The 12,043-nt window shown below is 39.9% G+C and overlaps 1 protein-coding gene across 16 annotated transcripts in view; it reads right to left on the bottom strand.

Annotated features, from left to right (window-relative positions):
* Positions 1–654: 654 nt before the first annotated feature.
* Positions 655–12,043, bottom strand: part of POSTN (periostin) — a 56,340-nt gene continuing 44,951 nt past the window's right edge. For 5 of the 16 annotated variants that reach the window (XM_082204731.1, XM_082204735.1, XM_082204723.1 and 2 more), the window contains 5 exons: positions 8,969–9,049; positions 8,232–8,312; positions 5,260–5,346; positions 3,646–3,687; positions 655–2,659 (listed from right to left, as the gene is read on the bottom strand). In XM_082204731.1, the coding sequence (XP_082060857.1) occupies positions 2,592–2,659; positions 3,646–3,687; positions 5,260–5,346; positions 8,232–8,312; positions 8,969–9,049 (359 nt within the window). In that variant the 3' untranslated portion in view covers positions 655–2,591. Of the gene's footprint in view, positions 2,660–3,645; positions 3,688–5,259; positions 5,347–8,231; positions 8,313–8,968; positions 9,050–11,288; positions 11,379–12,043 lie in introns of all 16 variants that reach the window. The other 11 variants (XM_082204720.1, XM_082204728.1, XM_082204732.1 and 8 more) reach the window with 6 other exon arrangements.

Below are 12,043 nucleotides of genomic sequence, written 5' to 3'. Positions count from 1 at the left end.
CAAACTGCGGGAGGCAGTGGAAGACAGGAGTGCCTGGCGTGCTCTGGTCCATGGGGTCACGAAGAGTCGGAGACGACTAAATGGCTAAACAACAACAGGACAGCATCATGCCCCCTTCAGGACAGAGCAGTCATTGGTTGATTGCAAGAGGGCAATCATGGCCACTTGCAAATATGCCTCAAGTCTTGCTTTTGAATTAACGTTGGTATCTGGCATTTTGGGTGGGCTTTAGCAAAATCATCCAAACTTAATTCAGCATTTGGCAGGAGTGCACAAAGGTTTACAGGAGCCTAGCTCCCCACAAACCTATCGGACCTTGGCTTTACAATGCTCTTATGGATAATACATTAAACGGGAATAGGAATAAAAATATGTCGATGTTTTTCAAATGCTGAGAGAGCCTTTCGAATACCAAGGAACCACTTCATGCCTGCCACAGAATTTCAGGGATTTCTGCAGCACTCAGTTCTTGCAAAGCACTATCTAGACCTGCTGAGCCTCACCACGTTTCAAGGAAGCGTGTCGGTCATTATTGATCTAGCTGAGGAATTCGGTGGTTTCACAGAGTACTGTTCAAAAATGATTGGCACATACAATTTTTCAAGCACGAATGTTTTCTTGCTCATCAAATATTGACTACAAAAAGCCCCATAATTCAGCCAAATTTATTTAATGAATATGTGTTTCAAAACAAATATATAAAGGCACACGCTGTAATTCTTTTAAACCACACTTTGCAGAATTAAGGCACCTTGATGAAATGTTGTTACTCCCTTCACAAAGATTCTTGCATAGTTGACATACAAGTATGGGAGAAGAAGCAAATAAACTAGTTATAAAAACGACAATTTACAAACAAGGCCTACATCAATAATGGAAATTGGTAGGGCTTCCTTTATGCAATGGCTTCTGGACCAAGTACCAGTTGATATATATCTTCCTGAACAAGAATAATTTGTTGCATTCATTTCATTGATTGTGTTAGAATTCAACAATTCAGAGCAGGCTTTTTAAAGGCTAAAGTTCCACAAACCTTACAATTGTCTCCTGTACTTATACACTATAGTGGAGATATATTTCTTTTGATTGTTAGATTCAAGTGGGTTACTTAGTACAATGGCTCATGAATAAGACCTGTTGAATTCACCAGGGCTCACTATTTCCACAGGAATACACATTCCATAAAGCAGAGGACTTCAGCAAGAGAATCAAATTCACAAATCAGACAAGCCAAAGTTTTTAAATATAAATTGTTTTAGTCCCACTGAAGTCAATAGCATATCTTTTTCCAAATTCAAAGCTATCAAATCATCATACCACAAGTCAATCTTGCTGCTTCTCAGGTTTAGTTTCAACCAGAGGGAAGTGGCGTCAACTATAAGCACGCCTAAAAGCTAATTCGGTTAACATCCCTGGAATGAAGGGCCACTTCATACTCTGTACTCAGCTACAGAAAGTACAAAATGTAAATGAATGTTGCATCACTGGGGATATGGGGAACGTACATATAAACAACTGTTTTCTCCAGTAAAATACATACGAGGCTGCAATGCTAACCCCACTTGCTTATGAATAAGCTCCATTGAATTCTGTAAGTCAGGAAAGGCTCTGCCCCCCATTTCTATACATTTGAACCAAAAATAAGTGCTTTTTTCAAATTCAGTCTGCCCATATCAACGAAAGGAAGGTGCATGTATTTTATACTTTGGCATCAGTATGTGAGTACACTATTTAAAACAAAAGAGCATCTCTTGCTTCTAATCAAATTAGCCTGATTCATAAACAGATTTTGCAATCTGGTTTCGGGCTGGTTCCTATATGTACAAAAAATGATAGTACAAAAGAATATACAAAAGGTAGAACCCACATTCAACATCCCCACATGTACACAGTTGAAAATATGGGGAGTTTAAATCCATACAATGTCCGCCACCTTTTGCACCTCGAACAGGTGAACGGTAGCGCTGGTGTTTAAGTATGTAGTATCTACTGCTTCATTCAAGCATCTCTGAATGGAAGCTAATGTGTATACTGTAAGTTTATTTTCATTGGAGACCTTCGATAGCCAGTACAGTAATCGATCCAAGAACATTCCTGAACGCTCGCGTTTTGAGAGAGTTATCTTTGGAGAGTGCAGGAGAGAGAATCTATCAGCTTCGCTAGCAAATGTTTTACGGAGTGATGAAAACGAAGATCCTATGTCATTGCTTAAAGTTTATTATGATTTCTAAGGTAAAGTCTGTGTCATAATAGTATTTAATAACATAAATCACATGGTTTTGCTGATCTAAAGGTAATACATTTACATAGCTTACACTCTTGGATTTTCTCACTTTAAAGCTTATTTACTTGCAGGTGGAATGCATTTAAATTATAGAGTTCGGATTCATAGAAAAGGGGTACATTTTGAGTTGATCCCTGCTCTTTAGGATCGTACCAGCTAATGCATCTTTTAGGAAGTGCTTTCCTCCCATATGCAATCCCATCTGCTTTTATGGGGTAGAGGATGCTATGCCCAATTGTTAACGGGAACAAGTGATTTGGTTAATGTTTTCCCTTATGACTTTTTTTTGTTGCTTTTCTTCAGAGCTTCAGTTCTCTTTCTGTACAGTCTGCTTTTTTGCAGGTCTGACGAGCCTTGTTCTTCTCCGTGGTGAGCCTGTGGACCAAAAAAGAGAACAGATGTTATTAAGGTAAACTAATGCCCCCTTCCACTGGTCCCATCACCTCCTGGCAAATAGAAGGGGAAGAAATGGAGGCAGTGAGAGATTTTACTTTCTTGGGCTCCACGATCACTGCAGATGGTGACAGCAGCCACAAAATTAAAAGACGCCTGATTCTTGGGGAAAAAGCAATGACTAACCTAGACAGTATCTTAAAAAGCAGAGACATCACCTTGCCAACAAAGGTCCGTATAGTAAAAGCTATGGTTTTCCCAATAGTGATGTATGGAAGTGAGAGCTGGACCATAAAGAAGGCTGATTGCCGCAGAATTGATGCTTTTGAATTATGGTGCTGGAGGAGACTCTTGAGAGTCCCATGGACTGCAAGAAGATCAAACCTATCCATTCTTAAGGGAATCAGCCCTGAGTGCTCACTGGAAGGACAGATCCTGAAGCTGAGGCTCCAATACTTTGGCCACCTCATGAGAAGAGAAGACTCCCTGGAAAAGACCCTGATGTTGGGAAAGATGGAGGGCACAAGGAGAAGGGGACGACAGAGGACGAGATGGTTGGACAGTGTTCTTGAAGCTACCAGCATGAGTTTGACCAAACTGCGGGAGGCAGTGGAAGACAGGAGTGCCTGGCGTGCTCTGGTCCATGGGGTCACGAAGAGTCGGACATGACTAAACAACGAAACAACAACAACAACAACAACAAAATGCCCCCTTCCTATATGTTGTTGTTGTTGTTGTTGTTGCTGCTGCTGCTGCTGCTATTTTTAAAATTTGCATACAGCCCTTCATCTGAAGATTCCAAGGGGGTTCACAACAGAAAAATACAAAAGGAGAACACAAAATACACACTAAAACAAAAGCAAAAACAAACCATCGCAAACTACCCCAAAGACACAATTGATTGCACACAATATAAATGCCTAAATAATTAAGAAATAAATACGACAGTGTTATGTTCCTCCTCATACCTTGTGTTCTTCTGGATGTTTGTACTTTTCTAACAGGTGCTTCTAAAAAGAAGAAACAGAAAACAGTGTTGCAGTCTTGCATTATTTATTGTAGAGGTTTGAAACAGCGCAGTAGGTATCTTCCGAAATGTCAAAAATTTAAAGCTGACGAATTCTTTTTCAGTTTAAGACACTGGATGAATAATAAAAGCTTTTTACGATACAATATATTTCACATGCTCTATAGATCACTTGCTGTTCTGATGGCAGATATGATTCAGTGATCAGAGTACTCTCCAAAACATGTTATCATCTGCACACAGGAAAAAACAGCATGCCAGGCAGAAGAGCTCTAGCCTAGTTTTGTCCCTGATATGCGACATTTCTAGGTATAGGGTTGCCCTCCCTCCGCCAAGGAACACTCAGTGATTTTCAGCCTCTCCTTTAATTCAAACGTAGTACCACCCAAACATAGACTTACCACCTCAGTGAGATGTAGGCCACTGTGTGCAATTATAGATACAGACTGAGATCCAAAAAAAACCTACTTTAAGCATGGTGAAGCACTCCAACATGTCCAGGTGGATTTTTCAATTTTCAAAAAAATGAAAACAAAATAGATCTCTGCCTCCTGGCACGAGGGGCTGCTGCTTCAGAAACACACACAACACACAACACACAACACACACTATAGTACATGGCACTAGTTGACCAGAGCTTTGGGTTCTCTATCCACAGTCCTAGAAAGCTGAGATACGGAGCTATGAGGCAAACAATGTTAAATACCTGTAAATCAGTCCGAATGGAAGAGACCATAATTTGGAAGAAGAAAATAAGATACAATGAAGTGGAAGCCAGTGCTTTTAAGTTACTGCAGGCAGGAGGATGAGTACATGCAGTTTCACACTGTAGCATCCAAGTATCGTAGGGGCAGAATGCTACAGTTTAACAGGCTGATATTAGAAATAAAAATTTATCAATGGTGATGCTGTCAAAAATACCAACTGCCCACTCGTAATGCTGAGCCTTCTCCCCCCCACTTCACAGTACTGTGAAAGTTCCCACATTCCCCCCACATCCTTTCTGGGTACCAGCTCCAATGTTTCTAGTTGGCTTAGGCTTGTGAAACACTTGCATATTTTTGAACAGGCATTCTGCATAAGTTTCAAATAAGACCTGGTTCAAAAAAAATTTTTAGCAGTTAATATTCTGCTTAATCATGCAATATGTCTTGAACAAATCCTTGACATCAGCGAGCACAACTTAATATACATAGTAAAGTAGATGACAGGTATATTGTAGTCGTGTTGGAAGATTAAAAGGAAAGGAACTATGAGAAATGCTTAACATCCCTTTATGGAGGTTAGAATAATTGAAACAGATTTTTGTTTGTTTGTTAATGACTAATAAATTATTCAAGTAAGTTGTAAATATACAGAACACTGCAACTTTAAACTGGTGAACAAAACAAAGTCATTTCATGCCAATAGGCTACGTAAGCAACTGCGTTCGAAAGTATAGGGTGGAAATAAACAATTCTGTATTCTTTAGGTCTGGTCCTGATTTCCATGCAAGTAATTCACTCACAACAATTGTTTGGATAAGAGGGTGGTTCCATATTACTGCATAACTAACCTTCCAGATGAATTTTCTTTATTTCTGTCTCGATAATCTGTGGCTCTGCCTCAATTACTTTAGTAACTTTGGTGTACTCAGATCCAGCTACAACAGGCATTAAAAACAATTGCCAGTTAAGAGTGGGTAGGTTTTTTAAAAACAGGAAAGTGGTCCATATTTGAAATGTTACATCTGAAGAGGCTGTGGATGGGTACAACATGAGCAAATTCCGAAATATTTTCTTAGAAGTGACAAATCCTCTGTTCTGTGGCTGGTAGCCAAGAATTGCCTCAACAAATGTGCAACGAGCATGCACTGTTGTTAGTTTACATTGCAATAATCTTAACAGTGCGGTTCACAACTTGCAAAGGGCTTGTTGTGTTACCGTAGGCAATGGAATATTTTTTGTTCCAGTTTCAACTGGGGAAAGACAGCTCCAGAATGTCTGTGGAGCCATCGCCATCATGATTGCAGCGTGCAAATCATGTGTTTGTTTATATCTGTGTATGGGGGTGGGGTGGGTGGGGGTCTAGGCAAGTCTCAAAGAATTATACGGGTCTCTCATGGCAGTCAAAGGAAAAGAAGGGCTGGAATAAATAAAGCAAAGTAAGAAAAATAAAAAATAAAGACAAAGACAAATAAACGAGTCAAGGGTTCTGTTTCTAGTAGCCACTTCACAATTGCAAGAAGAACGGGGAAAAAGAATTCAGTGGATCACTTTATGATATTTCAGGTTTTATGGCAGTGATTCTAGCTACTTCCATGTGGTCTGTGGCTCACTACTTGACCATCCGACCCAGGACCCTATTCTGACTATCAGAAGCTTCCCAGGTCCCAGGCAGGGACCATTTCTCAGCCCTGTTACTGGAGATGATTTTAAATTGAGATTCTGTGGAATGTGTCTGAGATCTTCAGCGTCCATCGCATGCCCTCTCCCACTGAGCTAATTGTACTCATGATTTATCACTTGGAATATTTTTTGGGGGAAATGGCAAAGAATTGAGATTAGAAACAATGGATTGCACTGTTGTTGTTTTTTTAAAAAATTACAGCATAAGTTTGAATAAGCCATATCAACTCCATGAAAACTGGATTAGGCAATTCTTATGTTACAGTTTGAAGGCTACTGCCTTCAATTGCCTGCCTGCTGTTAGATCCACATCCTGCAACCTACAGCTACTTATCCTTTAGAATATTTTTTTTTTAAGGGAGATTCCAGTCTTCCAGATGCTACTCTTCTCAAATGCACAATTGTAAAACCACTATTGGAGTCACTTTTTGGTTTGTGCAATGCCATAAAAATGGATGCTTTTCAGTATTTCTTTTCTCTACAGTTAGGTCCCTTAGATAAAATAAATATGTTATCACCTGTTCTTATAGTTTTATTAAACTAAAGCTAGAACCCTAATCCCACTTCCCTGAGAGTGAAGCCCATTGAATTCAGTGGGACATTCACAGCTGGATTTTTGTGCTGTAAGATGGCATTTGCTAAATACTTTCTGAGTTCTTTAGGCACTTTTTTTTTGCAAGAAAGGCTTTCCTGGTTAACTTCATTATATAAGGATTTCAAGCTGTAAACCAATGTAGAGCCAGCTGGTCTGTAATTCTGTGAGATAATCATAGCAGAAGCTGATGTGGTCTCACTTTAACTTGAGCAAGAATAAAAATATATAGTTTGGATTTAGCGGTCAGGGTTAATGTTAACTTTGTCCAGATACTTGAATTCTTTTTTCCCTTCACTTCTTAAATATCCCACAACAAGCAAAACCATTCAATTGAGGTATACAGATTAATAACATAAGCATTCGATTTTTTAAAAATTGCCCGTCAGTTTCTTCTGGTTATTTCTTGGTGATCAGTAGATTATTAAGGAGAATAGAGAGGATCAGAATGTCATTTCTGGCAATACAGTGCACCCGACTAATACTGTATGGCAGTTCATTATGCTCAGACGCTATTGGCTGGCTGGCAACCATATGGTGGCGAAATCCTCATCCTACAAATGGGCACACCAAGGATTGGGCACAAAACAGCATGCTGTGAGTTGATCATCCATTGAAAGGTGTTACTTGTATCTCTCAGACACATGGGATTGTCACAGCACCAAATTGGTTGCCTCTGTAGCGTAGTACACATGTTTTTAGGATGCTACTCCTAGGAATCACTGCCCAATTCTACTGCAGTCATTCCTCATTTGAACCAACCATATAGCCATTTTGCATGACATTTATACGCCATATCTGGTAATAGTACCTTCTACTTCCACAGTTGCACTGAGAACAGCTTTGTTGTCTAGCATTAAGTTGGCCAGTAGCGCCAGGTCAAGATAGCGCTGCACATTATTGCAATAGGTGTTCAGACTGCGAATTCTGCACCTTTGGCTAGCATTAAGTTGGCCAGTGGCGCCAGGTCAAGATAGCGCTGCACTTTATTGCAATAGGTGTTCAGACTGCGAATTCTGCACCTTTTTATTATTAACTGAAATGAGTTTGCATCAACATGCTCATCAGTACAAAGATGAGTGCACTGTACTCTTGAAGATAATTACAAAGCTTTAATGCACAGAACCAAAAGTCATTTCAAAAGAAGGATGCCGTACATGCCTTTGACAGTTAAATAGTGAGCAATGAATATTCATTTTTAAATGAGCAATGCAAAAAGATTTGGACTTTTCTCACGTGTTGCACTTACTTTTGGAAGAATATCTTAAAATTCAAAAGTGATCACAGAATATTTATAATGCAAATAAATCTTCATTGCTCATTTGGAACTTTTTAAAGACTGAACAGATTCGCACAAATAAAGCTTTATTGTACTCCAACATGTGTGGAGGTAAACAGATTGCTCAAAGTTCATCATTTCATGCATTGGGCTTGGTTTTCCTTCCATAAATTTGGCTTAATTGAATCAGTCTTGAAAAAGTTTAAAAGATCAGTTTGTCAGCTCTTGGCACTCATTACGATGAGGTTAGTTGTTTCACACTCACTAACCTCCCTTGAGGAGTCTTTTGATATCTTCATCTTCAAGTAAATGACCGTCACCTTCAATGAATTTGGTCACCTTGGTCACCTCTGACAGAATACATGTTTATGGCATGATGCGGAACATTGAGAAATTGGTGGTTGCAGCACATTTAACGAGCTCACTTTATAATTACACAATTATCTATTGCAGTGAAAAGCCTCACGCCAAACATCTGGTTGTTTTCATTAAAAGAAATAAATGGTTGCAGTGTGTTCCTGGTCTATAATATGCAGCATATTGGCTGTTTCACTTGAACAAGAATTAAAATATCAATGTAGTACATATTGAATTCAAGACAGATTACAGCCAAGATATGCCTTCCATTGAAACCAGACAGTAGACTAGAAAGTCAATTTTGTATACTGCCAATTCCAGATGGATTTTGCTAATTTCTAAATGCTTCAGAAATTTGCAAACGAATGCTGGAAATCTTGTTTAGGTGACTGCCAACATTAAATGGATGTGTATCTGAGTTTTCAGACATTCACAAAATTCATTTCTTTAGACATTTGAAATCCTGTTAATTTTGTGCATATCATCCCCATGATCAAATGTTCATATCTAGTCATTTCCAGACTCTGCCTTGTATAAGTGCTATTCATGTTACGGAGCTGCTAAAATGAGCATTAGTTATCCTTAGAAAATAAATCCTTGAGCGTGCCAGATCACAGTCCATACTTCCCCTTTGACAAAGAATACTAACCTTCTTCCAGCAATTTCTTAAGAGTCTCCTCAGTATCTGCCCCACCTCCTGTAGTGATTCGAGTGTATTGCAGTTCAGGACCTGAAGTGAAAAAGATCCAGTTAGGTGCATACGTGGTAGGGGGGAACCCTCCCAAATTTTCGTTGTTGTGCTGTAGGTAACCATATCTTCCTGTTCAAAGTAATGATCTCAGAGAGTAATAAAAAAAGTCATGGTGGAATAAGGTCTCAGTAGAAGCTTAGGTGCGTTCAGCGTAACTTACAGGAGGGTGGCATGTTTGGTGGACGGCAGTGGTGTAGCGTGGGTTGTCAGCACCCGGGGCAAGGCAAGTAATTTGCGCCCCCTAACCTGTGGATTTGCGCCCCCTAACCCTAACCCCCAGATGTTGCGCCTGGTGCGGCCGGCCCCCCTGCACCCCCCACGCTACGCCACTGGTGGACGGTTTGACAGACACATAGCTTACAACATAGAGCAGGGTGGCTTTTGAAAGTGCAGGGAAATTTGTTGCAAGAAGTGCTACAATTATCTGACCAATACACACAACCACATTCACACAGCTTTCCTGAATTTGGTGATGTGATTTGAGAGTGCCATGCAGAGGGAGATTGGGGGCAGGGTGCTGTCACTATGCCGAAGAGACTCAGCTCTATTTTTCAATAACATTTGGATCAGGAGATGCTGTGCAGGCCCTGAACTGATGCCTGGATGCAACGGTAGGATGGGTGAGGCCAGGGCTGGATTTAGGTTTGATGAGGCCCTAAGCTACTGAAGGTAATGGGGCCTTTTATATGTCCAGCTGTCCTTTGCAAACAACAATTTGTCGCTGTTTTTTGTGTTGAATATATGCCATATGGTAATTTGTAGACCTAATAGGTATCTAAAGCCATTTGCACATAACAAAATATGTATTTTATCAAAGTAATGGTTGAAGTTATCTTATATTTTGGAAATGTACATCCAGTTTTTTTCCCCTTTGGGGGCCCCCAAGAGAGTGGGGCCCTAAGCTATAGCTTGTTTAGCTTATAATGGGCAGGTACAAATAATAAATTACAATTATAGGTAAATCTGGCACTGGATAAGGCGGCTGCCGCCAGGGGTAAGGTCCTGTCCGCATAGTACATCTCTGCTCAGAGAACTGCACTGATTTGTTGACTTACTACCATGCCAAGTTCAAAGTATTACTATCAGTGCTTTCTTTCTGGTGGTACACAGTGCAGCGACCTTTTGGGAGGGAAGGAGGCAGAGGGGCTCTCGGATCCTGTCAGAGGATCGCACCTCCTTCCCCCAACCCAGGAAATGTTTGGCCAGCTTAGGGAAGGAGGCACGATGCTCTGAAAGTCCTGGAGTCCTCCTGCCTCCTTCCCAAAGCAGGGCAGGGGAGGCCTCTTCACCAGGGCAGCAGCGCCCTGGTAGTTGGGCAGGTGGGCGAGGGAGCATCAAGCAGCTAACCCACCCTTGCCACCCTGCCTTGGCATTAGGCCACGCCCCCACATGCTGGACACTCCCCCTGCTTGTTGGTGAGCGCCAGCACTTTTTCCTGGGGAAAAAGCACTAGTCTGTATTCATATATAAAGTCCTTAACAGCGTGGGGCCAATTTACTTGCAAGATAGCGTTACCCTATACATGCTCATTGGATCTCTTCGTTCTGCAGAAATGGCACTGTTAGAGGTGCCGCATAATGCTTGTTCTGCAAATAGTACGAAATCAAGCTTTTAGTGACCTCCTTGAAGGTTGGTATTTGCCAAGCATTGTCACTGAACACTCTCTGATACCTACTTTAAACATTTTTGTTTAGGCAAGCCACTCCTGACATATCTAAGTTGGATGTGCTTGCATCTGTTTTTAGTTTATTGTTGTTTTTAATTAGTTTTTGAATGTTTTTCAATATCAGTTTTCAACTATCTTTTTTTTAAAAAACTGTATTTTTTTAAAAAAAACATTAAGCTACTTTAAGGTTTTATTACAATCAAGTGGTATATAATTTTGTTTATACAAACAAACAAACAGATATGCAGCAAACAGATAACAAATAAGAGGAACATGAGATGGCAATGATAGAAGATGGCAATGAACGTTAAGGTGGGAATGGAATTCCTTGATTGAGGGTTATTTCCTCCTCCTCCTAAGGTATTTTCTCAAGAACTGAGATTATATGGCCATTATATGAAAAGGTTTGTTCTGCTTCTGGTAACTATCTCAAATGGCTCAGAATCAGAAGTGGACTCCATCAGGAAACCTTTAAAACTTTGTATATTCTTTTCGTTATAAAGCTTTTGTTTTCAAAACTGGGCGTATTTTTGACGCATGTTTTTTTTTTACCTTGAATGATTCTTTCTTCGGTCACTTCTTTTTCAGTCACTTCCACAGGGTAACCATCAATTATTTTCGTGTATTTTTTAATTTTAGGCTCTATAAAGATGTTTTAAAAAGTTAGAGACGGTCAATTCACTGGATTATTTCGATGTTTCCCCATTGTCTCCGTTACGCAGCCATTGGGGCAAGAGGGTCAATGTTAGAAATGGTTAGATTCAAAGTTCTCACTCAGGGCCTTGTAGAAGAGTGCAAAGAAAGTCATTTACATTCCCAAGCATGCCCATGTCAAATATTCACCATCTCAAGCTATGAACATACAATAATGTATTATTTAAAAATAAATAAATATTTAGTTGAGCCTTTGGGTAGACTGGCAGGTAGTTTTCATTTTTTTGTTCACAGCTAGGATGACAAAACATCAAGTTTCTTGAGGCTCAGTCATGATTCTTAGAAACATGCTACTTATGTTAGAATACAAAGGAATCAAAAGAGTTTTTCCACATTCCATCTCATGGGTACAATTCAGACGGCAGGTGTGAAAAAATAGAGAAAGCAAAAATTCAGTGCACAAAATGAAAAAAAGAGAGAAAACATTCCAAGAAGAAGGGAAAGCGAGGCAAAGGGTTTAATAATAAAACCGTATAGTTGCAATACATCATTATAACACATGCTAAGAACAAATCCAGTAGTTTAAGAGAACTGGGAACTGCCTCTTCCAAACCATTCTGGTTAGTAATGTGCAGTCCATGAGACATATTCAC

Source organism: Podarcis vaucheri, assembly GCF_965113315.1.
Source record: "Podarcis vaucheri genome assembly, chromosome: 17".
NCBI classification, from domain to species: Eukaryota; Metazoa; Chordata; class Lepidosauria; order Squamata; family Lacertidae; genus Podarcis; species Podarcis vaucheri.
The sequence above is the reverse complement of the archived record's forward strand: the minus strand, read 5'-3'. Positions and strand labels throughout refer to the sequence as shown.